Consider the following 26,434-nt stretch of genomic DNA (forward strand, 5'->3'; position numbering starts at 1 on the left):
TGCACAACAAAATTAACACTTCCTAAAAATACCTCACTGCTTGTGCCAGATTACATTTGCCTCTTTCATGTCTGCATCATATTGTTGGCTATTGTTTATTGCCTTTCCTCGTCTGTCCTTTTCATCAGGTGAACCCCCATTCACAGCACAAATACTCATTTTTGGTACCTGAATAAATGGCCTGGTACTTTGCATTCATTAATTTTGTCCCACTTCTACTGTGACAGCAAGCCAGCAGGTTATTCACTTCTTCCTGTGTAGTATGCCAGCCCTTCTTCCTGTTGACAAGAGCTTCCATCGTTGTGACATCTGCATATTTTATAAATATCTTTCTTCCTTTTCTGCCTCTCTGTCATTAACAAAATCTATTTAAAAATAATGAAAAGATATATTAATTGGGGAGCACCACTACAATATGTTAGCCTTCTGCATCATTGGTGCTTTTCAGCAGTGTGGTTCCTCTCCTTGAGTCAGTTTTCTGACCACATTATAGTTCTTATTCAAACTCCCAGACTCTCCAACATAACTAAAAATCTCCATTATGCCTTACCAGATTATTCACTGCTTGATCACACTGGGATAATTTAAGATGCCTTTAGTAAAACTGATATTTCCACCTTTGATAGATCTGTTGTGCATTTAAGCCCAGTTTCTGGCTACTTCCATGTCTTCAGATGACCTCTGTTTCAGAATTTATCCTTATACCTGTTATAATGTACAGGTCACATTAGTAGGCTTTAGCTGTCACCTTTATTCTCCAACATTCGCCAGGCATTTGGCACTGTAAAAATAATTGTTTGCCAATTACTATGGCTCTAATTTCACTAGAATCCACTATCTGCCCTGAAATTTGTATGAGAAGCTCCATTTGACAATAGAATGCAAAACACTGCTACCGGAATGAGCACAGTAGCCAAAATCCATGTTTAAGAAGTACTTGTACTTTAATTGTCAGCTGTTATCATGATGCAAGACTTTAGTACTTCACTTTGCTATATTTGTGTCAAAAGCTAGAGCCAATTCTTATGACCAGTTTAGTTCATATCTGCACAATTCTAATACAGTTCTTAATGGTTTGTTCAGCTAAAAATGCATTGCATTGTCATTGCTATGAGGCAGTGCTTTTAAACCTCTAAGTTACAGAACAATTCAAGGTAAAACTCAAACCAGACTGTCTCCTGCAGGGTGAACGTGGTCCTCCTGGTGAAAGTGGTGCTGTTGGTCCTGCTGGTGCCATTGGAAGCCGTGGTCCATCTGGCCCACCAGGCCCTGATGGTAACAAGGTATGCCTTTTCCAGCTGCATTGCCTTACTGTTCCAGCTGCCATTGCCTCACTGTTGAATTCCTGATGAAGGCAATCCAAAACCTTCTTTCCTAAGAGCATAAGTGATTACTGGTAACAGTTAGTTACCTATACACCATGGCTACTGGGTCATTCCTTCAAATGGTAAAGCTCCATCCCAGCTAGTCCACAGCAATATTAAGGTTTTTATGTTTAGCCCTATAGACAATGGGAGGGGAACTCCAGTTTGGAATCTGTTTGAATACAGCTTGTCAGCTGGGTATACCATTATTCTGTTTTAAGATAAGGTCCGAGATTTTGGCCAAAATTCATGCTGACATCTATTTATTCCCACCTCTACTTATATACAGGAAGTTCTTGTGTCTAGTAAGCAATATTTTCCCCAAAACATTAGCACAATAATGAGCCATCATCTACCAAAATAATGTTGGCTTAATGCTAATTGAATATGGGTTTTAGTTTTCAAGATTTTTGTGGGTAGTCTTTCCACAAAAGTTTAGTTTGGAATATGGGACACCCTAAAATCTCAGGAGACCACAGAATCAGAGAGAGTGTTCACATCTGGCATCTTCAGTAGCTGAAAAAGTAAAATAAGTACAATAGCTTAAGATGAAATACTACTACTCACACTATTTATAAGCAAGCAGAATGATTGGCAAAGTAGTAATGACAAAACTTTGTTTCAAATTGTGTGAATGATTTAACCTGTCTTACACGATACGCTGTTGCTGCTAGGGTGAGCCTGGCAATGTTGGTGCTGCTGGTGGTCCTGGTCCTGCTGGCCCTGGTGGAATCCCAGGAGAGAGAGGTGTTGCTGGTGTTCCAGGAGGCAAGGGTGAAAAGGTAAGGTGGATGGTCTAACCGGCTTTGTATGGCATGCACAGGTTTGGAAGATGCTTGAATTGCATTAACGTAAAAAAACCTGCAAGTTACCCCAATGCGACTTTTATTTACCATGAAACTGTACTACATGATGACTCATTAGTAGTCAGTAAGTAGAGGTTTTGTTGGTCTAACAGACTGACAGTCTCTTCTAAGGTTGTATTTTGATCGTTGCTCAGCATTTGGAATTGGTTTAAGTGGCAGTTAGTGCTTCACAGGATTGGTTAACAGTGAGCTTATCTTTACAGAAGAAATACTAAAGCTGTCTTTGAGTACAGGCTTTAGAATAGGAATGGACCTACTGATCACAAAGGACTGAGTCTCTGATCAAATCCTTGACTGCTCTAGGTGCAGTGACTATGATATAAGTAAATCAGTTACAAAAATTTTGTGATTATATCAGTTGTCTATAAAATCAGAAAACATTTTAGCCAATATAAGCCCTTATATAAAGCTGTGGTCTGGTTGCAAGCCCTGTTGCTACCTCTGCTTTATCCATATAATTATCTATAAAACTGATTTTTATCTTGTTATGTACAACTCATTCCATGTTGTCTTCTGTTCATTATTTGAACTCTAAACTGAGATTTCTAGAACTGTTTTATTTGTTTTGACTAAAAAATTCCATAGTCATGTAGCATAAATGGAGTTGTAAGGAAATTAAGATGAAAATTGCTTGCAACTTTTTATAAAACACTATGTACTGATATACAGATTAATGCAGAAGAGTAGGATGTATTCAAGAAAGAGATAGAACACAGTGCTGGTCTGATTCCTTGACACTAGTGATGGCCTGGATATAACTTTTTGTTATACAAAACATATGGCGCTTTATGTGACCACTCATATGACATCACTGTTTTTAACAGTTCTTTTCCTGCTTCACATAGAAAGCGTAACATGAATACCCAGAAGTATTTTTATGTATGACTATTTCTTGACCAGAAGAAAAGGAATTTTGAGCAGGCATTTACAATCATCATTTGGAATATACATCAACTTGGTTTTGAATTTTTAATTCCATTCAAAATTCTTGCCACCTGGGGGAAAATAAATAGGTTTTCCATGAAAGAAGCAGGTTCATAATTCTAAAAAGCACATCAGTCCCCTTTGTCTGCAAATTCTCGCTTCACAAGTCAGTACATACTCAGCAATAAGAATGAAATACTGAAGTCCATTCCCCAAACAAACAAGCATGATAACCATCTCATATGATATGCAAGTAATACATGGATACTCAGCAAACAGTTCAAGACTTCTTTCATACAAACTATTGTGTTCATTACCAATATAATGCTTTTTTCCCCCTGTGTGTATTCTAGGGTGCCCCAGGTCTGAGAGGTGATACTGGTGCAACAGGAAGAGATGGTGCTCGTGTGAGTATCTTTTGGTTCTACTTGAGTTTACCTTGCTACGCCTCAGAACTTAAGTGAACAAAAAGGATGTTCAGGACTTACATTTCCCACTGTATTGCATTTCCTCTTATATCTGCTCACTTTTGATACAAATCAATATGATTTTGTTGCCCCTTGTCCAGGGATGCTTGAATCTATGGGAAGAGAGAGAAAAATTGTAACTTCTCATGCATACAAGCAGAGAAATGACATCAGATGAGAACCTTGTATTTCATAGACAGTTGTTCAGTGTGACATTCTCCTGTTTATGGGCTCAGCCCAGAAAGCTGATTATAAAGGCAGCCTGTAAAGCCACACAAAATTATAATTAATTTGAGGTTTTGGCTGCCTGTCCTAGAATTCATACTTTGGAAGGAAAATAACAGAATAGATTTTGTTTTATAAAATCATAGTCCTTTATATTGAAAACAGCTGGAAGAAAGTCACACACCTGTCTCCAGGAGGAAAGAGAAAAAATACTAAAAGTAGTCACTCCTACTTACATTTTGTTAGAAATGGTGTCCTGTCTCTTGACCTATAGGGTCTCCCTGGTGCTATTGGTGCTCCTGGCCCTGCTGGTGGTGCTGGTGATCGGGTGAGTCTACTCTTTGAATGAAAAAGTGTCTTGTTTGTTTATGCAGTTTACCCATGCATGACTATTTAGGATGAGGAGTTCCATAAAAACCAGTTCCATCTTTCTAGTGTGAATGAGTTCTGCAAGTTTTTCAGATTTCGGAGGCAAGTGTTACTGGGATTGTAGAACTATTCAGTGAAGTTTGCCATAGCACCCCAAACCTTTTTCCTGAAAGGGCAGGGAAGGGATGCACATCTACATGGCAGTGGGTTATATGGGGAGAAGATTCTCATTTAGGTTTTGTCTTAATTCTTCCCAGTTGAGGCTAATCCCCACAACACTCCTCACACTGTGAGAAGAGGTTTTGGTACGGTAATGAACAACCACATAGTAGCTCAGAATGATTCTTTATCCTGTCCGAGTATTGTTAGAAATTATTAATACAGGACGGGTCAAAACAGAAGCATTTTCAGTAACACTCTCTCCATTGGAGACACAGGGTGACTTGCTATATGTGTCTGTACCACAAGATCACACCTGTTCTGACTGCAGTGAGGCCTTCCCCCAGAGTGTCATAATGTTTTCTGCCATCTGTTTTAGGGTGAAGCAGGTCCTGCTGGTCCCGCTGGTCCTGCTGGTGCCCGTGGTATCCCTGTAAGTAGCAAACCATACAACTGTTCCTGTGTCAAAGACATGATGTTCAGAAAAATGCCCTTTTAAAGCCCATTCCAACCAGTCCTCTCTTCTTTGTCCTCTCTTTAGGGTGAACGTGGTGAGCCTGGTCCCGTAGGTCCTAGTGGATTTGCTGGACCTCCTGTGAGTATCGTTTGCGCTTTCCTCTTATTGATGCCATGCCATTCCTCTGTTTCCTTTGCATGCTTTTCCGACTCCTTGTTCTGTGTGTTTTTCTGCCCATAGGGTGCAGCTGGTCAGCCTGGTGCTAAAGGCGAGCGTGGGCCTAAAGGACCAAAGGGTGAGACTGGACCAACAGGTGCTATTGGCCCAGTTGGTGCTTCTGGACCACCAGTAAGTGAACTGTGTCTTTTCAAAATGCATGGCTCCTAACTGTGCTATAGAAGCAATATGCTAGCCTGAAGGCATTAAATTTTGAAAATGTAATTAAAAAAAAGAAACAAAACTTCAAACTAGGCTGTGAGGAAAGTCACCATACTGATTTTCACACATTATATAAACTTTGTCAGTCTATTTATGTGGGCTCAAATCATGAGTCTGGAACTGAAGAGAAAAAAAAAAAATTTTAACTTGCCCTGAAGATCAGCAAAATCAGTCTATCTTGGGCCATTCAGGGGGTGATTGTGGGTAAGTTCTGAGCTGAGGATGATGGTATCTTCCTCTCAAAGGCAGGATGTACTGTCGCAGTCTGGCTTTCAGACCCAGTCATCTAGAAGCATATGTGCAAATTTGTCCATGCACCCACTTGCACACAGGCTTTTTATGTGCTAACACCTTTATAGCCCAAAGGTACACACTACTTCACATGCATGCAGCCCATTATTGGGGAACTTGTTGAAATGATGCAGAAAGTCAGACGCTGGTTTTTCAAATACTGTAAAGTGTTGCAAGATGATATGGCTTGGGGTTCTTACTGTATACTTCTAATAGAGCAATACCAGGCCCTTGTGCTACGTGGCTGTATTAGTCATACAGTGCAAACAGAGGACTTATTGTTCTTTGCCTTACTATGTCTTTCATGTTTCGACTTCCAGATTTACTTAGATGCGCATAACATTTGCAAGGCAAATTTATTTGAATCATAAATGCCTTATGCAACTCTTCTCAGTCCTTATGATACTGATTTAAACTGTCTTTGAGAATTTACTACCCTAGTATCAGGACAGGAATTGTGATTTTGGGCCCAGTCCTGCTCCTGTTAAAGTAAAAAGCAAAATTGCACTTAACTTTCATGAGAGTGAGACTGAGCCCTTATTCTACATAGTGAACATTAACACCCTTGCTTGATTCATCTGTCTTTTTCAATCCTTCATACATAGGGTCCTGCTGGTGCTGCTGGTCCTGCTGGCCCTCGTGGTGATGCTGGTCCTCCTGTAAGTCTTCAGGCTTTTGGCACTGACATTGTTGTTTTTCATGAAGTCATTGTTTCCTTTAAACCAAATCTTCCTTTTCACTTCTATTTTTAGGGCATGACTGGTTTCCCTGGTGCTGCTGGAAGAGTTGGTCCTCCTGGCCCTGCTGTAAGTAACTAATGAAGAAGTTCTCATGGGGGAGAAGTCAGAAGTGGCATTGGTTAGGGATAATCCTCATTTTTGTTACATGGACACAAATTCTACCTGCACTGGAATCATGTCAGATCCTTATAGGACTGGATGAGATAAGAAAAAGTCTCTTAACTGCTTAAACTTCCAGAATGGGAGTTATGCATTTAGTTTGTTGGGTTTCTTTTTTTACAATCCATCAAGCATCCCTCTGCATCTTGAGTTGCCTAATCATTTGTAAAAATCTGTTTCTCTTGCTTTTGTTCACTGCAAGTAACTGCGTAGCCATTGATCTGGAGTGGAATAAGAAGGTCATGTCCTAGTTGAAAAAGAATGTCAAGGTTATCTTCTGTCCACTCTAAAGTACCTGCAGTTCCAGCCACTGTCTCAAGTAGGGCAACCTCTCATTGTGTTTAAGAATGTGAATCCCTGCTTTATTTTTCAGCCAGAAATTCTCATTTCAGATTGACATTTGTAGTTTTCTTTTCCAAGGTGTTTCCAACCTTTACCATAAGGCACTTCTTTCCTTAGATACCTTACATTTAAATATATTGTAAATCCCAGTGTCCAAGGCAAATAATCCTGTTGAATTGGAAGAGGGTTTTTTCATAGATTTTGTAGTTGCAATTCATGTCTCCAGAGCCAAATCAGTATTTTCCTGCCAAATTTTGCCACATTCACCTGCACTGAGTAAAAAAAAAAACGATCTCTCAGTTCAATAATTCTACTGATTCCAGCTATCCACTACTAACAAAAGCAATAGAAGTTGCTGCTTCAGAACAACTGATAACCTGTTTATTACAAAGCACAATTTTTGTACATGGACATAAAATGAAACTTATCTCTGTTCTCCCCAGTTAATGGAGGTATATTGTGATGATGTCATATTCATACTCAATCCTAGGGCATCACTGGTCCCCCTGGTCCTCCTGGCCCAGCTGGCAAAGATGGTGCTAGAGGTCCACGTGGTGATGTTGGTCCAGTTGGCCGTACTGGTGAACAAGGTATTGCTGGCCCACCTGGTTTTGCTGGTGAGAAAGGTCCATCTGGAGAGGCTGGTGCTGCTGTAAGTTACTGAGTATCACGTCTTGTTAAAAATGTTTCTCTTCATGTAAATGTTATGGCTTCTAAGATACTTTTGGTATTTGTGAAGGGCTTTTCTCCTTTATCTGCAAATTTAGCAAAGCTTTTAAGTAGAAGCTCCGCTGAGACTAAAGAAAGTGTTTATAGACATGTTGGACAAACATGCCGTAAAAAGTGAACCTGATCTTTGGGTCAGGTTTTTCTTTTGTCTTCCTATGGTGAGATGCATCTTTCTCTGCAAGTAGCCCAAGTAAAAGCAACAAGGCTAACTGCAGAAGAAATTGCTACTTAGTCTGAGAAAGGGAAGCAGAGTCTCCTGCTTTGAAATTGAGCATCATGGATGGAAAAACGAGGAACATGTGAACATCCATTTAGAACAATCTCAATTCATTTCTGCATCAGAAACTCTAATTTGTGGGGATCACAAGGTTAAAGTTGTCTGACTCCAGGATGGCTTATAATTATGCAAATAAATAAATTAATTTTGAGTGTCTTTAAGCTTGCACATCCAGAATTACTGGCATTTTTAGTCAGACACATTGCTGTCTTACGGAAATATGCATTTGTGTGAATTATCACTCTGCTGTTTCCCAATAAAAATTTATAGGAATTTCTTCCCTGATCTGCAGAAGTTGCAGCTAAGAATGAAATTGTCAGTGTCATTGTCAGAGATGTATGTTAAAATTTTGAAAGTGACAGTTGAAAATTTGCCCTTTAATGTCCAGTATAAAGCAATATCTTTTCTAATTTTTATGTTCTAATTTCATTTCAGTTGTGAAAAACATAATTGAACTAGTAGGCCTGACTGTAAGTTAGGATAATAATTTAGGGCAATCTGTCAGGATGATTACTTATGCCAAGTCTAGCACCACATGCTCAAATTTCAAGGAAATGGAGAAGTCACTTAACTAAACAATCTTTACCTTTCAGATGGTCAGTAGAGAGCTCTAAGGGTTGTTTGGAAATGTCAGATACCACCTAGAGATCTTCTGAGGCTGTCTCAGGATCAGTCTCAGATGATCAGTCTCTTTGCTATGGAATCCCATTACATAGTCATCTTCTCTGTACTGAATACTGCAATTTTCATGCATCACCCCCTGTTATTGAATGGGAAGGGAAAAAGCATGTGTATAGTGTTGTTCAGAAACAGCATTTTCACTGGAAAACAGTTGTGAGGGGAGTACAACCAGCATTACGTTCTTACAGACCTTTAGCTTTGGAGTTTAAAGTCTTATGGCTTGGTTACAACTTCTTCTATGCAGGAGCTAGCACTGACACACACTGAGATCTTTGGAAAGCAGTTGGTACTATTGTAGAGCAAAACAAATGAGAAATGTGGAGGGCCATAAAAATTGATTTTTCTCTGTAATATAAATAATGTTCTCTTTGTGTCATAGGGTCCTCCTGGTACCCCAGGTCCTCAGGGTATTCTTGGTGCTCCTGGTATCCTTGGTCTGCCTGGCTCTCGGGGAGAACGTGGTCTTCCAGGCATCTCTGGAGCAACAGTGAGTATATGACTAGTTAACTGCTTTAAACAGATAGGTGTAAAGAAAAAAGTTGAGGTCTTCTCTTAAGGGAAACCAGGGAAAAGGAGATGTAGAGTCTGCTGTTTCCATTGCTGCTGCCAACAGAGGATGTGGACCTAACAGAGCAGTGGAAGAAATTAACGCTTGCTGCAGACAAATAAGACTTGTGTCTGCAGGTGAGCATATTTTTGAATGGCATCAGAGATTTCCGATAGAAGAGGTAGAAAATTTAGAATTAAGATAATATTTGGTATAGTTAGATATGTTTCTTGTGTCCTGGATCTGTTTCACTTCCAGAACCAATTGCAGAGAGATGTTTCTCTTAGATATAGGCCAAAAGTTCTGTAAGATTGGTTTGTGTTGTATTATAATGTCACATTTTGTTACCACTGTTCCTGTGTTAGGGTGAACCTGGTCCCCTGGGTGTTGCTGGTCCTCCTGGTGCCCGTGGTCCCTCTGGTCCTGTGGGTTCTCCTGGTCCAAATGGTGCTCCTGGTGAAGCTGGTCGTGATGTAAGCTATGTCTTATTTCCTCTTCAGGACTGTTTTTCTTTTATGCTGAGCTAAAGACACAGAAAAGATGGATGCAACTGGAGATTGTTCTGCTAGCAAACTTGTACCTTCTGGTGTCTTCAGGGAAAATTATAGCAGGATTCTAATAGATACGGATTCCTGCCCCCAACTAGGTGACAAATTCTTCAAGGCACAAGTTGTGTCTGAAATATATCCTGGAGTCACTGCCAGAATCTTTTGACTTTTTACTTAATTGCCAAGAAAGATGGAGAGGGAAAAAGATTTACTTCGTTGTCGAAGCTGGGAAAAATAGTACATCCCAAGGGATAAGGTTTTGGCTATAGAGAACAATATATCAGGAAAGCTTGCTAACAGCAAATTTTCTTAAGCATCATGTTAGATGCAATACACATATCTTTCAGGGAAGTATAAAAATTGCAGTCACTTTTACTTGAGGGAGCTAGTGATTTGTGGTATTAAAGACAAAGTGTTTTTTAACTTAAGGCCCACTTAGAAGGCATATGAAGCACATAACACAAAATGTTCGAATTCAGTTATTGGACTTGTGCAACACTCAGCACTGTTTTGGAGTCCTAACAAAACAGATACATTTTAACATTGTGGCTGAGCTACAGAACGTTTCCCAGTGTTCATTCCCTCACCACAAAATGTAAAGTATGTTTGTAGGCTAAAAACACAACGGATCAAGCTGTGGCCTGTGTGGCAGGTACTGCTGAACCACAGAGATCAATGCAGGTTAAGCCACAATGGAGGACCTGAGTCCTGTGCAAAAGGGGGAATGTGGGAACACTGGAGTGGAACAAATTGCTCCCTCTAATGCCCTGCCTTATGGGTGATTACTTGGCAGATAGGGCCCTGCTCCCAGTTCTTCATAGACCAGCAAATAAATTTACCCATCCAATTTAACCATCCAAGTTAGTAGTTCAGCTTGAAGGGTATCCATACAGTGGCTATACAAGACTTACACTATAAGAACAGTTAAAGTATTAACACATTATCTTGTCTCCTGTAAGGATAACTATATAAAGCTTCCTCTGGGCCTTATCAGGGAAGCTTATATGATAACCTGAAGCATTGTTAATACAGGACTCCTGCAAGTCTGAGACACAGGATTTCAAAGAGATCAGAGAATGGTAGTTTTATTTTATAAGTATTAAAAAGAAATAAACTTTCTGTTCTGTGGGAATTTTCTGAAGGAAAAGGTTTGCTAGTGTACACAGTGTTGAACTGTACATAGTTGAAGTGAAATTAACATTCACAAAGGAAGCCATTTAAGCTTGTGAAGTGCCACAACAAAGTAATTTAGCTGTGACTACTGTTGAAGTCCTTTTCCTGCTGCTGGCATTTTTCATCTAAAAAGTAGGTCTCTGTTTTACAAGAGTGCAAGCTAGATGAAGACCACTATTGTCTTGACCTTTTCATTTAGAGAAATACAGCAAAACCCAGTAATTTTCTTCTATACTCAACTTGTAAAACCTAAAATATTTGAAGACCACCTTATTTTTCTGAGAACATTAATATTTTTAAGGGATTTGAGAGTGGCATCTATAAGGAAGAGTTTTATCTTCAAGATTTATGCTATCGCATCTCAGTGTCTTCTTACTCTCAGTGGGAGCAGACTGACACACAGTTCCACGTGAGATGAAGGTTGATGGAATTTAATGCTTTTTCATGGTATTTTAACAGGGCAGTCCTGGAAACGATGGTCCTCCAGGCCGTGATGGTGCTCCTGGTTTCAAGGTAACTTGTTCTTTTCTTTTATTTCGTAATCATGGAAGAAATATTCCAATATGTGTAAGTCAGTAGTAACACAGTCTCTCCCTTTGCATTCCTTTGTTCCCAGGGTGAGCGTGGTGCTCCTGGTAGCCCTGGTCCCAGTGGTGCTGTGGGTGCTCCTGGTCCTCATGGCCAAGTTGGTCCTTCTGGAAAGGCTGGAAACCGTGGTGATCCTGTACGTTGATGAGACCTTAATTTTTTTGATTAACACAGGACTAACATTTGTCCATCATATATATACATGATACATCAAACCCCTACAATATGTGGATAATTACTTCGCTTTCTGCAGAGATGTGTTGAGCATGGAACCTTTATTAGGTATAATATACAGCAGTGACATGCATTTTCTATTCCCGTTTCAGGGTCCTGTTGGCGCTGTCGGTCCTGCCGGTGCTTTTGGTCCAAGAGGTCTTGCTGTAAGTCTGATTTCTAAATACATTACCACATTGATGCAAGAAGAGAAAAAATGCTTTATTAATAAGACATGCTTTATTAATAAGGACTCATGACTGTGCTCAAGATATGGGCCCAAAAAGTAGTGCTTAAGGAGCTGTAAATATTTATAGACCTAGAATCTTGATCAGCATTCTCTCTTATGGGACTGATCCTGAAGCTTTTGGGATTGACACTCTTCCTGGTGTCTTAACTGGATGTACACATATATATATATATGTGTCAGGGGCAACCTATGGCGTAATGTAGAATGCTCATGCTTAATTTTTGCTTTGACAGTAGTATGTACTTGAAGTCTTCTATGTTATTTCTCTGACACCTGTATCCCTTCCTAGGGCCCACAAGGTCCACGTGGTGAGAAAGGTGAACCTGGTGATAAGGGGCCTAGAGGTCTGCCTGGCTTGAAGGGACACAACGGATTGCAGGGTCTTCCTGGTCTTGCTGTAAGTAAATGATTTTCAGTATTTTGAATATAAAGAGCAAAAAAAGGAAATAAGGTCACCCTAGTGTAGAGTTACATATGCACAACCCAGCAGGTTGATGCCACTCCGCTCTGCATCATCTTTCAAAGGCCATAACATTCTTTTAACACTCAACACCCTTCACAATAAATGGCAAATTTTGATATTGCCATTGATAGTTGTGAGTACCATTAGTTGCCCTGATACTCAACTAGCACAGAATTCAAAAAACTCTGCCTTTGTTTTAATATTATTTCCTATTTTGGCCAGAAATTGGAAAGCCGTTGTATCACAGAGAAGCAGAAGTAATTTGTAGGTTTTCTTCCCTTTAAATTCTGGTATCCCCTTTAGGAATTCTGACTTTTATTTTAAAGCCTTCTCTGAAAATCTGAAGAAACAATATAGAGACTTTTATAGGTTATCCCCTTACACACCTCTTTACGCCCACTCTCTCCTCCCTCCCCAAAACAGGCATTTTATACCCCAGCTGCACTAATAAATGCCATTAGCCCTAGATTCCCATTCTCTGAGCCCAAACACACATGCTGACTGTAGCTCCCTCCTGAATCATGCTAATACAAATATGTGCAACTGCATTTTTTTAATGACTATGCATGTGTCTTTCCCAATAGGGCCAACATGGTGATCAAGGTCCTCCTGGTAACAACGGCCCTGCTGGCCCAAGGGTATGTGAATTTAAGAACATATTCAAATAACTCTCTCATTCCTTTTGTGCAATATATATGTACACTCCTATTTATATGAATCTCTATTTGTAGTGGTTTTTACTGTCATTAAACTGTTTGAGTTTCCTTTTAGGGTCCACCTGGTCCTTCTGGTCCTCCTGGTAAAGATGGTCGCAATGGTCTCCCTGGACCTATTGGCCCTGCTGGTGTGCGTGGCTCTCATGGTAGCCAAGGCCCTGCTGTGAGTAAACTTATTACATTTATGTCACAGTTACAAGAAAATCACTTCGAAAGCCTAGCAGTTTAGGAAAAGATGTGGGTTGGTTTGTTAAAGAAAAAAGATTCCAAATGTCTGTTGTTATTTAGCATTAAACATTTCCCTAATAAGCCTAAAGCTGAATTCCTTGTTCATTCCTTATGGCCAGACAGCAAATACACAAAAAGATGTGGTAGTCCTACACTGTGCATCTTCTGCTGCTTCAGCCCATAGTAGTCATGACAGAGCAGGTCCATATGTGCTGCCTCAGATTAGAGCTGAGGGTGCTAGGAGTTAAGTAGAACTATGCATGTGTGGAAGCATTTAATTGAGAGAACGATATGTCTAATAGAATGTTTCTTGTCTTTTGCTTTTGAAAAACTTTAGGGTCCCCCTGGTCCCCCTGGTCCTCCTGGTCCCCCTGGTCCCAATGGTGGTGGATACGAAGTTGGCTATGATGCAGAATACTACCGGGCTGATCAGCCTTCTCTCAGACCCAAGGATTATGAAGTTGATGCCACTCTGAAAACATTGAACAACCAAATTGAGACCCTGCTGACCCCAGAAGGCTCCAGAAAGAACCCAGCTCGCACCTGCCGTGACCTAAGACTTAGCCACCCAGAATGGAGCAGCGGTATGTTAGTGCCACATATTTGCCCTTTCTGGCTCAGGGAGTACTTCCAGTTTATTAGCTTTCTTTGAATGGTATCCTTGGCCACTCAGTGAAGATACTTAAATGACCAATGAAAAAGTTGTCTCTGCCTCCACTGACAATAGATACAAGGACATTCTGAAAAGCTCTTTATTAGCTATTGTAGCGCAATTATTGCAATATTTTTTCAAAGTAATACAAAAATAGTTTTGAAATACAGTTTCTTATACATTAACAATCTAAAATATGTATTTATCCCAGTTATCACCTTAATATTCTACCTAGTTGTGATATTGATGACCTCTCTGAGTTCCTATATCAAACAAATGAATATAAACTGAATGCAAATGTTAGGCTGAGTGGACTGTTATTTGCATTTCTTTCCTCGATGGCAGGCTTCTACTGGATTGATCCTAACCAAGGCTGCTCTGCAGATGCCATTAGAGCATACTGTGACTTTGCCACTGGTGAGACTTGCATCCATGCCAACCCTGACAATATTCCCGCTAAGAACTGGTATGTCAACAAGAATCCCAAGGACAAGAAGCACGTATGGTTTGGTGAAACTATCAATGGCGGCAGCCAGGTAAGTGGTGTATGGAAGGATGATTGTTTCCTACAGTGTTGTCTGAAGAATTCCCAATTCACTGACTCTCAGCAAGCAAACACATAAATTAAACTCTCTTAGAGGAGAAATATGAAAAAGGGAACCACCTTTCATCTCAAGGGAACAGAGCTCCAGTTCTGGTTTGGATCACAATTTGCTGAAAGGATTTCTCAGTATTGTTCTCATTTTTCTTGGTGTCTGCAAATGATCAATTCAGCATGACTAATGGCTGTTGCTAAGGGAAGCCTGGACTGGAACAGGGTATGTTAGTATAAAGACAGTCCAGAAACTGTCTGAAAAAGTTAAGAAAAACATCTTTGCTTATGCTTTTAATAGAGATTTTTTACATATGACACTGTTCCTGGAAATATATTTATATTACACATCACAGATCTTGAGTGTATGTCACCGTAACATTCAGAATTGCCAGTGTAAGTAAAACCAAGAAATATGTCTACTTGCACATTAGACACTGTACCAGCCAATTGCAAATAAATCACTTTTGTACAGCTAAGGAGATCTAATTACATAATTCTTAAATGAAACTGAGTTGATCTTACAATGAAATAGCAGTGTCCAAGATCTTTAATATAAGAACATAAGATTGATCACACCATGTCTAAACAAGGGTCAAGGATAGTCTAGGGTCCTATTTCTTACAGCAGCTAAAAGTAGATGCTGTAAGACAATATAAGAATGAAGTAAACATTTGTAATATCCACAGACACTATTCTCTTAGACTCAAAAAAAATTTCAGGGTTTTCTTGAGACAGGCATTGTTTCTGTGTAACTATGGAAACACAGATCTTCCTCGAACTTGTCTGATCTTGTCTTTGAATCCACATAAATTGCTAACACCCTGTCTTGGAACAGAGTTCTGCAATTTAGCTACATCCACTCCTGTGTGGTTTTCAGCCTACCTCCTACTAGTTTTATTTGATGTTCTTTAGTTGCAATAGACAAGTGATTGCAGACTTACGTGATTTTTTTTTTAATGTTCCTAGAGCAAATGTCACATACCTCCATTACAAACATCCACCTTTCCCCAGCAATACAATTGACTGGGTTCCTTTCTCTTTTTCAGTTTGAATACAATGATGAAGGAGTGACCTCAAAGGATATGGCCACCCAACTTGCCTTCATGCGTCTGCTGGCCAACCATGCCTCCCAGAACATCACCTACCACTGCAAAAACAGCATTGCCTACATGGATGAGGAAACTGGCAACCTTAAAAAGGCTGTTATACTGCAGGGATCCAACGATGTTGAACTACGAGCTGAAGGCAACAGCAGATTCACTTTCAGTGTTCTTGAGGATGGCTGCTCTGTAAGTAACGTAGAAACCATGGGCACCATGATTGCCCATTTGTAAGCACGTGATTAAGGACAGAGTTGTGCTTTGATTCAGGATTAGATTATTAGTCAGGCCAGAAAAATTTTACACAGTGAAGATAAATAGCCTACAAAACCAACTATGCCAGGTCTTTAACAAGTGGGAAGGACTGGGGTACAAACAAAGCCTACCTTGTACAGTGCAATGTGGCAAAAAAAAAAAAAAAAGCTTTTCAGAAGGACAAGACCCAAATTCTATGTAAGCTGAAGATTGCTGAGAAAATCAAGCACAAGCTGTAGGAGGGGCAAGATCTTTAAGTCCTGAAAAACTCAGGCAGGGTTCTCTGAGGATTTAACATCAGTGTGAATAATATGGTAGTTTATGTAGACCATCACACATATGACTTCAGGAGATTAAAGTAAATATTTTCTCTGTATCAGAGATCTAAATAGTTGGATATGGGTATCTGCTTTGCAAACAATGGCAGAAAAATTAATATGAAATTCTTTCAGAAATTATCCATTCAGGTGAAACAATTCTCAGTTCTATGAACAATGCAATAACAGTTGTAATGAATCTTCTCTTGCAGAGAAAGAACAATGAATGGGGCAAAACGATCATTGAATACAGAACAAATAAGCCATCTCGCTTGCCCATCCTTGACATTGCACCTTTGGATATTGGCGGCGCTGACCAAGAATTCGGTTTGGACATTGGCCCAGTCTGTTTCAAATGAATGAACTAAAATTAACTTAAAGCCTCTCCCAAATTATTCTCTTGTCATTTCTTTTTATAATGAAAGCTGACTCCTTCCATTTCTTCTGTTCATCTACTTGCTTAAACTCTGGGCGAAAGAGAAGGAGAAGAATTGATTGGAGCATTGTGCAATGAAATTTAATACAGCCCCAAAAGGACTTGGAAGTCTTTCAAGATTTAACACCTTGTTTTGGGAAATGTCAACCTTTGTAAAGACAAAAAACCAAAATAAAAAATCATGAAAGTTTGCACCACTTGTGGCCTTTGAATATCTTCCACGGAGGAAGTTTAAAACCACGACTTCCAAAGGTTTAAACTACCTCATACACTAAATCAAGTGTGATCCACATCTTTTGTAGGTACTTCTCCATATGATCTGAGGTACTTCCAGTTCCACTCAAAATACAGTGGTGCTAATTGCATTATGACAGAGTATCTTTCCAATACTTGAACTTTGATGGTGCTAGTAGCATTTGAAGTATCACTTCTCTGTTTCTTTGAAGTCTGTCTCAAAACTTAGAATGTCCTGTCTCACCCGCAGCTTAAGCATGTGGATCATTTTTCCTCATCTTCGTCCTCTTCCTCCAAAATCAGGTGCTCCTGCTTTCAAATCTCATTTCCATCTTCTACAATGGGTAAAAAAAAAAATCATCATTTCTCAAAAAAAGAAAGAAAATGTATTTTGTATATGTGAGATGTTTAAATAAATTGTGAAAAAATGAAATAAAGCATGTCCAGTGTTCCAAAAGAAACTATTTAATGAGTTACTTGCTTAGATGCATTGGCAGATATTCATACCCAGAATTTACAATATGTTTGCATTACTGCAACTATCTTAGCCCATTGCTGTAAAACATTTGCTTAGAGCATTCAAAGTCTGCCTACAACTGTCTTATGGGTGTGATTGTCTTCAACTCTTCAACATCTTTCGAAAAGTCCACAAGAAACTCAGTAACTCTGCACTCATAGTATGAGAAGTTCAAAAGCAGAGACAATTCCTTCCTTTTTTTTTTCCAAATGCTAAGCAGATTAACAGCCAAAAGAAGGAAAATGAGGCTTCTGTCTTACACCTGATGACAGAAAGTTCCTTGGTGTTGAGAGAGCTGTGCTGGCTGACACCATGCTGTCAGCATGACAGCACAACTGTGCTGTGTGCTCTTGAAATGATGTGCAGAAGTCCATGCAGGGAATCTCTAAATTCAGTTGTCTTGTCAGGAAGATCAGGGTTTGTTAGGCCCTTCCAGTTCGTTCAGTTCTGTATGAGACACAGAACTGTTAGCTGTTGCTAACCTTAATAATTTAGTATCACAAAAAACACCATGAGAAGCAAAGACTGTTCTTATCTGAGGCCTTTTAAGAGACTGCTGTCATACAGTGCTTTTCTGAAAACCCTAAATGAACTGCAATTCCAACAGCCATGTTTTTGGAATTGGGAAGGCGCTTGGGAGAAAACACAATGGACCATGAGGACAACAGCAAAAGCAGGTAAGGGGAGGGGTGAGACAGGCTTAGTCAGCAGGAACCCCCAAAGGGAAGCATGAAGAAAATATCCAGAAGAAGGTCCCTGTAACCCGAAGAAAGCACCACTCCGGAGGTTAGCGGCTGAGAGTCTGAAGGCAGCTCCAAACAGTGCAAGGAGGAATAAGCATTGAAAACTGTTCCTAAAGAAAGTTTTTCATTCTTGCTTGCAAGGAGTTGATTAAGGAAAAAAGGGCAAATACCAAAACATGGCCCTAAGTGCAGCTGCTGTGTGCTGAATTAACAGAAGGGGAATTGCCATGATAAAATATAGCCCATTGTTTTCTTAAGTGAGTAAAACATACTGCAGGTAAACACCTGCATTTATTCATTGGACCATGATGATTCTTAAAGTGTTAGTATTTCAATCATTGTCTTAGTATTTCAAAATCTAATTTTTGTTGTTGCTGTAAAAAGAAAATGATTAAATGCTTTAAAATGGTAAGAGTTTCTTTTCTCACGTAGACTAGCTACACGCCAGGAAGTTCCTACAAGGAGTGAAAAGATAAGATTACATCCCTCAGCGTATGTGATCCACTAGGATATACACAAAGGTTATTGCTAGGACTAGGAAGTGGATTATTGTTGCCTGGGAAGGGGAAAAAAACCCCACAGTTAAAGTAACACGAGGTTTAGAAAGGAAACTACAAAGGGCAAATGCTGTCTCTTTTGTCATCTTCTGATTTCTCCTTTGCTCTCTGCAACCTATTCTACAGCACGTTCTACTAGGCAGGGAACGCTTCCTTTCTACCAGCCCACTGGTAACATTCAAATTCTTCTGTGTTTTCACACCTTTGCCACAAAAGTAACTCATTTGGAAATTAAACCAGACAAAATACATAGCACCTACCTCACAACTTCTAGCCTCATTAGCACCGAGAAGATACTCAGTTTGGCCTGCAGGTTTTGAGCTTATCAGGACTTACCACCCGATCAAGCATTTTGCTTATGCTATGCACAATATTGAAGAAACTCTTTCCTCTCAAGGACCGTAGCTGAAAATAAGTGAGATAAACTGCAGACAGCGCAGGGAGCCTTCATATTGTCTAATTTCAGGAATATGAAATGTTGAGTAAACTTCTGGTGAAGTGAGCTTAATCTTCTTTGAGAGCAGTCTGCCTCCCTATAAGGATTATCTCTGGAGAATTTAATTATAAGCAGGTATGCATCAGCAGTAATGCAACTAGACCATTAGCGTAAATTAGCTAAAACAATAGGGTTAGAATAGGTTAAAGTTTGCGTTCGGAACAAGAAAGAAACCTGGAGGGGAAGGAAAACAGCTGGAGTAACTGAAAGAGAAAGTTTGCGGCAAGCGCTGGCTGTACTGCATAGGAACAGAATTGGGGAAGCTGCGTAAGGCTGGGCGGAGAGCCTAAGGGCTCACCGCCGTACGCAGTGCTCAGTTGTGGTGTGACTGTGTCGGTTCAAGTACTGCAGCATTCAGACCGTTTTCCTCCCTGGCCTCTGTGGGACTGATCACCCACTTTTGCGATCAATAAACGCGTCCTCGCGCCGTCTCCCCAGGAGATGAACAGAGATTAAAAGGCTCTTGTCAGCAGGTGCTTCACATTGCATCTAAGGTGAAGCCTGAAGTCTCCAGTGCAAATATTCCTTACTGTATCCATAAATCTTACTAAAAAGTCTTCAGCGGTGCTTAAAGTGCCTCTGCGTGTATGAACTGGGCTTGCTACGTAGTCCTCTTGACACCTGAATTTTACTAGTTGTGATGGGCAACAGCTCTTGGGGCTGGTTTGTGCTTTTATAAGCATGTATTTCCATGAGCACAACTTGCTCTCAGTCAGCCTGTGATCCCAGCATGCAGGGGAATCATTTGGATAAACGGGAACCAAACAAACCAGCAGTCGCCAGGGGGTGATGGATTCAGTCTCCCCTCTCCTTGCTCCTCCTGAGCGTAAGGCACTCTCCTGGGCCCAGTGTCAGGCTGATATATGTTGTTTCCCGTTTCAGCAGGCTCAGCTGGCAGCACGTTGGGCTCCCTGTAGCATGTGCTTTTGCGTGAACGTGGCGTTAAGTAGGTAAAAAATAGATATGTGATAAGAACACAGTAAATTCAACCAAGGCAGAGTGAAAAGAAACTTCAAAACCTGGAAAGCTGTTGTAGAAGGGACAGTTGTAACTGTGCAGGCTGCTTCACTGGGAAGAGAATAATGAGTCACTGGCAATTATCTTAGAGATCTCTCTTTATCAGTTTAAAGTATGAATACTGTGTCAAAGACTATGAATACACAAATTTCCTTTAATACAAGTAAGGGACAAAACATTAACAGATTAACAGATCTACATTTCCACCACACAGCTTTAAATTGCAGCTTTTGACATGACTTTTGATTAGTTCTGCTGTTACGCTTAGTGGTTTCAGACAGGATCTCCTAGAAGCTCTTTTTCTACTACCCACTTGATGCAGTGTTTTACAGTATTAGAATAAAGTATACCAATTTCAAACAATGAGATAATAGCAAGTTCAAATAAAGAAGTTCTTAGACATGCTACCAGAAGTAATCTCTAATTCAACTAGCTTTACTCAGGCTTCATTCTGAGCTCATTAAAATACCACTTGTCGTGGTTTAGCCCCAGCCAGCAACTAAGCACTACGCAGCCGCTCACTCACTCCCCCTGCCCCGATGGGATGGGGGAGAGAATCGGAGGAGTAAGAGTGAGAAACACTCCTGGGTTGAGATAAGAACAGTTTAATAATTCAAATAAAGTGAAATAGTAATGATAATAATAATAATAAAAATAATAATAATATACAAAGCAAGTGATGCACAGTGCAATTGCTCACCACCCGCTGACCGATACCCAGACAGTTCCTGAGCAGCGATCGCTGCTCCCCGGCCAACCCCCCACAGTTTCTATACTGAGCATGACATCATATGGTATGGAATAGCCCTTTGGGCAGTTTGGGTCAGCTCACCTGGCTGTGCCCCCTCCCAGCTTCTTGTGCACCTGGCAGAGCATGGGAAGCTGAAAAGCCCTTGACTAGCATCAGCAGGACTTAGCAACAACTAAAACATCAGCGTGTTATCAACATTCTTCTCCTACTAAATCCAAAACACAGCACTGTGCCTGCTACTAGGAAGAAAATTAACTCTATCCCAGCTGAAACCAGGACACACTAATTTTCTGTATTGCTCCCCCATAAATCTCAGATGCAAAATGAATGCAATCTATGGTGCATAAACGAAGATCTTCCACAGAAATTACTGTATTTCCATACTCTTAGGCTAGAGTAAACTTGTCCTTTCCTGGAAAATAGGTGTTACATGAGCAAACTTTCTTAAACATGATTCCATGTTTAAGTATAATTTCCAAATACTCATGAAATGATGTTTCTCATTAAGCCAAATATAAGTATCCAAACAAATAAATACAACATTTGAATGCCATTTTGAACACAAGCATTTGAAATATGTGTAATTCATTCCAATAATTATTGTCAACACCATCTTAAAAACATGTATATATTTCATTTTCTCTTACTGCTTTCAAGCTACCAAAATTGGTTCTTTGGTGAAATGAAACAAGTTTTCCCAAATGCCTTAGTGAAACAGCAAGAACAGTTCTCCACCATTTCCACACACGTAGTGCACCACCTATTGACTTAGACACCAATTACCAGCCCCAAAGAGAAGTTTTCTAGGTTTTTTTTCCTGAATTCACTCTCATGGCTACTATCCAAATCTTCTGAGCTGCCTGTGGCCAAGAATATCCCAAGGGTTATTTCTGCAAAATACCAGCATCACAACTCATCCTAAAAATATATTAGCTTATCAGAACACCCGTCCAAACCAGGAAAGCTCCTGGCAGCAAACTGCAGTCTCACTCAGGGTAGAGAAGACTCAAGACAATAATATAGTCTTTTAGTTGTCATGTTCTATGAATCTGAAACAGCAGATGCAAATTCATCTGATTAATAGCTCCCCAATGAAGCAAATGCTTATTAACATGCTGCCTGTAACTCACCTATCAGTCTCCTGCAACCACCTCTGTGCAAAGATCCTGCTGTTAAATGGACTTCTGTCATTTTAGGTATGCAATACCTGGTAGTGATCTGGAACAGGTCAGAGCAAAAAGAATTTAATTTACAGAGGAACTGCAGAACTGAGTTCTTTCTGTTGCACAACACTGCTATGAGGTTTATAAGGACACAGGTGGCAGAAAGGAAATTCAAGATGGCATCTCACAGGCGTCTCTTTCTTCCTCTCTATCTTCCTAACAAACTGCTAGATGTTTACTCAGCCCCCACGGTCAGGGCCTTAGCCTTTGCACATACGCTGTGTTTTCGGACAAGAAAATCGATTGGAGAAGTAGAGCATTTATACCGCCTCTCTTTCTAAGCAATCCATTTACACTGGAATCACCCTGGACTATTTAATTTCATCTTAATCCAGGGTGAGGTTTCAACTTTTTGCTCCTGTTGTCTGCCTGCACTTCTGGAAAGGTCAAAAGTTATTTTTTGCAAGGCAAAGGCAGCCTTGTCCTGAGAAGTAAGTGGAAGCCATTAACAACTGCACCCACACTCGAGTAAACTATTCACAACCCACTAAATTAGCCTCCAGACCTCACGGTGGGACTTGGGCATCAACAATTATGCTTTACACAAATATATATACAGGGTTAACATGAGGCTCAGAATGGGGGGAAATGGTAGCAAACCAGTTTGAGGTAAGAATGTGTTTGGATGCCCTCTCCTCACTGATGGTCCGACGGGGTTATTTCAGAAATGCCCGTATTCCAAGACTCTTACCATGACAACACATTGGCTGTAGCATTTATTGGGTGTTTGATATGAACAACCTCTGCATCAAGTTCCTGAAGCATTAACTCCACAGTAGGAGTGCAGAAAGTCTTTCCTCTGTATTACAGAGTCAGAGTAGGGGAGAATCAGGCCGTGACTTACAGTTTGCAAAGGCAGGCAATGGCACAGACTTCATATTTCTATCATCATGCATCTTTTATTCAAACAGAAGGTAGTACTCACTTCAGAAAGCAAGAAAGGGATCTTTGGTCCTGTGTCCTGTGGTTTAACTTTTTTGGTAAAATTCAAACTATCCAGAGGAGCAGCATTTCCTCAGCCTACCAATACGCTTTCTGAAAAAAACTCTAGATTACCTAAAAACTGACAGGAACAGTAGGATGTCTGAGTAAGTAAATAATGTAGTAGTAATAACTAGATAATTATTGTAAATATTAATGATATTAATCAATTCACCATTTAACTACATTTAATTAGGACATTATTGATTAATGCTGGTATTATACTATTAAAAAGCAACAATTAAACAATTACATAATGTGATAATTAGAAATTTCCCATTAAAAAACAGTGTTTGCTTTTGGTTTTCTGTTCAAGTGGTTCTACCATGTTCATGACTGTTGGAGGAGTATCTGTCCCTTTCTTCTTCCCACACCTTCTTCCATCCTTAATGCCAGTATGGCAAACTATATCACCCTGCCAGCTCTACTTCTACACTTAGATAGTTTTTAAGTGGATCCTTCCATTACCCCACTGCCATAGCCAAATGTTTTTTGTATTCTTCCCAGAAGCAGTAGATATGGCCAGGTTCTCAGGCCTGGGAAAAATCATGCAATAGCCTAATTGCTGAATTTATCTTCTCTACTTCATGGTCTAAAGGGCAGGGTTTTGTCTTCATGAAATCCTCCCTCCATAATGATTATAGGTTTTTCTGGGCAATTTTGTCCAAAGGGGTTTACCACTACCTTTTGGTTAAGGTACTTAGCATCTCAAGGTGTTAGTCTCTTGATTCCCAGTAAATTCTCTACACAATGCCTAGAATATGTGTCAAGAAGAATCACCCACACAAAGCCTTCCTTAATTTAGGCAAAATGCTTTTCATGTATACAGTTGTTTCTGGTTGATAGTCGTTTTTACCTTCTCCTTAATTTTTATCTTTCAGCATTTAACAGGGAATAAGACACTAATTCCTCAGTTCAAAAGAGCATCCACGGCTATTACTGTTGTACCTCTCTCTACACCATGTTTGGTTTACCACAGTCATCTAAAATTTCGATTACTGCAGAAGCTGCACACACGTGAAATGATTGGTTCCCCAGAGTCTGCAATGAGATCCAAAGGACCTCTGCTTATTCTTCTGAAGAGGAGCAAAGAGGGCAAACCACATCCATGCAGAGCACCTGCCTCACAGTACACAAAGGGTAGAATTAAAGCATGTATCACTTTCATTTCTCTCAGCTACTTTCTTTTGCAAATAGATACAAGAGGTCCTTTGAACTTTTTCAGTTCTGTATTTGGTTCTGGGATACAGACTTCAAATACTTTATTTCATATAGTTCCTGTAACTTTGAAACTATTGTTTTAGTTAGCAGTCTCCAATTTGTTGAATATCTTAAGAGTTAAGGTTAAGAATTCCTTCCCTGTGCAAGGCAAACTGGTGGCTTGTGCCTACAGATGAGAATGTCCTTGGCTGGCTCCGTTCCCCGTGCCTGCTCTCTTTGCCAGGTGAGAGGAACTAACGTTTCAGCTCCCTCCTCCTGAGCTGGGATGCCCTCGGCTCCTTTGGGAGTACCAGCTCTTTGACCCTCCTGGGAATTCAGGAATGACATTCCTACCCCCCCACCCCACCCCCTGCTGAAGGTTAACCATTATACGCATTTTGACAAGCATGTCCAATAGTAAACAATACTGTTTCTTAGACCTTGCTCATGTTTAAGCCAGTGTTTCTCTGGCCCTGTATACAATGGTATTACCATCTCCATAGCCTTTAGTGTTTTCCATATATCAGGATCTCATTGATCACTTCTTAGTAATAAGACTTGGGTATCCATTCCAGGTGTGACCACACTGTTAATAAATTACGGCCAAGGACTGTCCTTTGGATTAACTGAGTTTCTCTCTCACCTTCTTCCCCGGTCTGTATCAATGTTCTTATCTTCTCCTTATCCTCTGTTCCAGAAGCTTAATCTATAAACCTGTTCTCTATGTTAATTCTGCATAAATACAGCGGAAATTTCATATGCAACAACTCAGTAGCTGTTTTCTGTGGGCTTTGTCTAAACAACTCTTCTACCTCTTTGCCACAAACAGTTTGTGCACTGTTCAAACACAACACGAAGAATAATTGCATTGATTCCTATTGACCCCTTCCTCTGTTTCTTAGCATGGTTATGAAGTTTAATAGATATTTCAGTTAAACTCATAGCCTTTTACTATCTGAAGCTCTGAAATTTATGATAGCATGACCTTCTAAAAAATAACAGCTTTAAACTGGTTATCTGATATGATCTGGAGCTAGTCTGTTGAAAACCAACAGGGACTTCTTTTCCATTTTCAAGTTGCTTTGCACTCTTCTGCCACCTTGAGGGCATAGAGCCATCTTCTGAAAACCAGGAGGTGTTTTTAAGACTGGTGCCTTATTTGTAGAGTGGAAGCAGTCTGATGAAGCCAACAGACAAGACCAAAGATCTCTTCTGGTTTTATTAGCTGCTCTTTTGCATCTAGATCAAGGCCAGCATTTTTTCTTGGCTATAGGCTCACCTCTTTACCAGCTAATTGTCTGCTTCCTGCTCCCAAGCCAATAGTACGCCAGAGTGTTTGCCTTCAGCTTTGAAAACAGCATTTTGATTGCCTCTTTCCTACTATTTAGATCCTTATGCTCCAGCACTATAGAAAGGAAGACATCTCAAAAAGATTAAATTCTTGCACGTACCGTAAAAACAGGCAGATGGGCAGTGGAGAGAGAGCCCTATCAGTTTTCCCTGTGAGAGAAGGGCTGACTCACAAAATGATAACGAGAGAGCTGCTGAAGGATGTGGGCTTCAGTGGTTTCACTGCAGATGTATTTGTTCTGTTTTTAGAGAAGGTCATATTCTGTTAGTTAAGCCTCTTAGTACAAGTGTTTTTAAAGCAAAAGCAAAAACATCACATCAAAGACTTAGATCCATATGCCTGTCATTAGAGCAATTATTAAAGCATGCCATGCACAGGAGATTTAAAACTAGAAGCAAACAATAACTGCTGTCCTGCGGATTCCAACTCACCAGACTTTTACACAAAATTTCTAGCAATGGCACAACTACTCAGCTGTTAACTTCTAAATGACAAATCTTTGCTAAGCCTGAGGTGCACAGCAGCCCATGTTGATATTTTGTATATACGTGTTTACATTTCAGCATCATAAAACTACACAGACCCATTAGAGCTCACAGCAACCCAACAGAGCGCCATATAAACAAACAGAATGGAAATATTTCAGTCTGCTAATCCATTGCTGGCACTTCAGCAAACTTCAATGAGCCTGAGGCTAACAAAGAAGCTGTTTTCCAAACTTTCATCAAACTACTCGGGTTGGAAAAGACCTTAAGGGTCACCTAATTTCAACCCTGCTGCAACGGGCAGAGAGAG

At 40.1% G+C, this 26,434-nt stretch overlaps 1 protein-coding gene across 1 annotated transcript in view; it reads left to right on the forward strand.

Annotated features, from left to right (window-relative positions):
- Nucleotides 1–16,492, forward strand: part of COL1A2 (collagen type I alpha 2 chain) — a 41,260-nt gene extending 24,768 nt beyond the window's left edge. The window contains exons 31-52 of the mRNA XM_075705507.1: nt 1,185–1,283; nt 2,039–2,146; nt 3,508–3,561; nt 4,121–4,174; nt 4,754–4,807; nt 4,916–4,969; nt 5,072–5,179; nt 6,166–6,219; nt 6,313–6,366; nt 7,292–7,453; nt 8,868–8,975; nt 9,401–9,508; nt 11,216–11,269; nt 11,373–11,480; nt 11,671–11,724; nt 12,097–12,204; nt 12,855–12,908; nt 13,042–13,149; nt 13,552–13,798; nt 14,212–14,402; nt 15,508–15,750; nt 16,346–16,492. Of these exons, the coding sequence (XP_075561622.1) occupies nt 1,185–1,283; nt 2,039–2,146; nt 3,508–3,561; nt 4,121–4,174; nt 4,754–4,807; nt 4,916–4,969; nt 5,072–5,179; nt 6,166–6,219; nt 6,313–6,366; nt 7,292–7,453; nt 8,868–8,975; nt 9,401–9,508; nt 11,216–11,269; nt 11,373–11,480; nt 11,671–11,724; nt 12,097–12,204; nt 12,855–12,908; nt 13,042–13,149; nt 13,552–13,798; nt 14,212–14,402; nt 15,508–15,750; nt 16,346–16,492 (2,331 nt within the window). The remainder of the gene's footprint in view (nt 1–1,184; nt 1,284–2,038; nt 2,147–3,507; nt 3,562–4,120; nt 4,175–4,753; nt 4,808–4,915; nt 4,970–5,071; nt 5,180–6,165; nt 6,220–6,312; nt 6,367–7,291; nt 7,454–8,867; nt 8,976–9,400; nt 9,509–11,215; nt 11,270–11,372; nt 11,481–11,670; nt 11,725–12,096; nt 12,205–12,854; nt 12,909–13,041; nt 13,150–13,551; nt 13,799–14,211; nt 14,403–15,507; nt 15,751–16,345) is intronic.
- Nucleotides 16,493–26,434: the final 9,942 nt, after the last annotated feature.

The sequence above is a fragment of the Pelecanus crispus genome, chromosome 2, assembly GCF_030463565.1.
Source record: "Pelecanus crispus isolate bPelCri1 chromosome 2, bPelCri1.pri, whole genome shotgun sequence".
Lineage (NCBI taxonomy): Eukaryota > Metazoa > Chordata > Aves > Pelecaniformes > Pelecanidae > Pelecanus > Pelecanus crispus.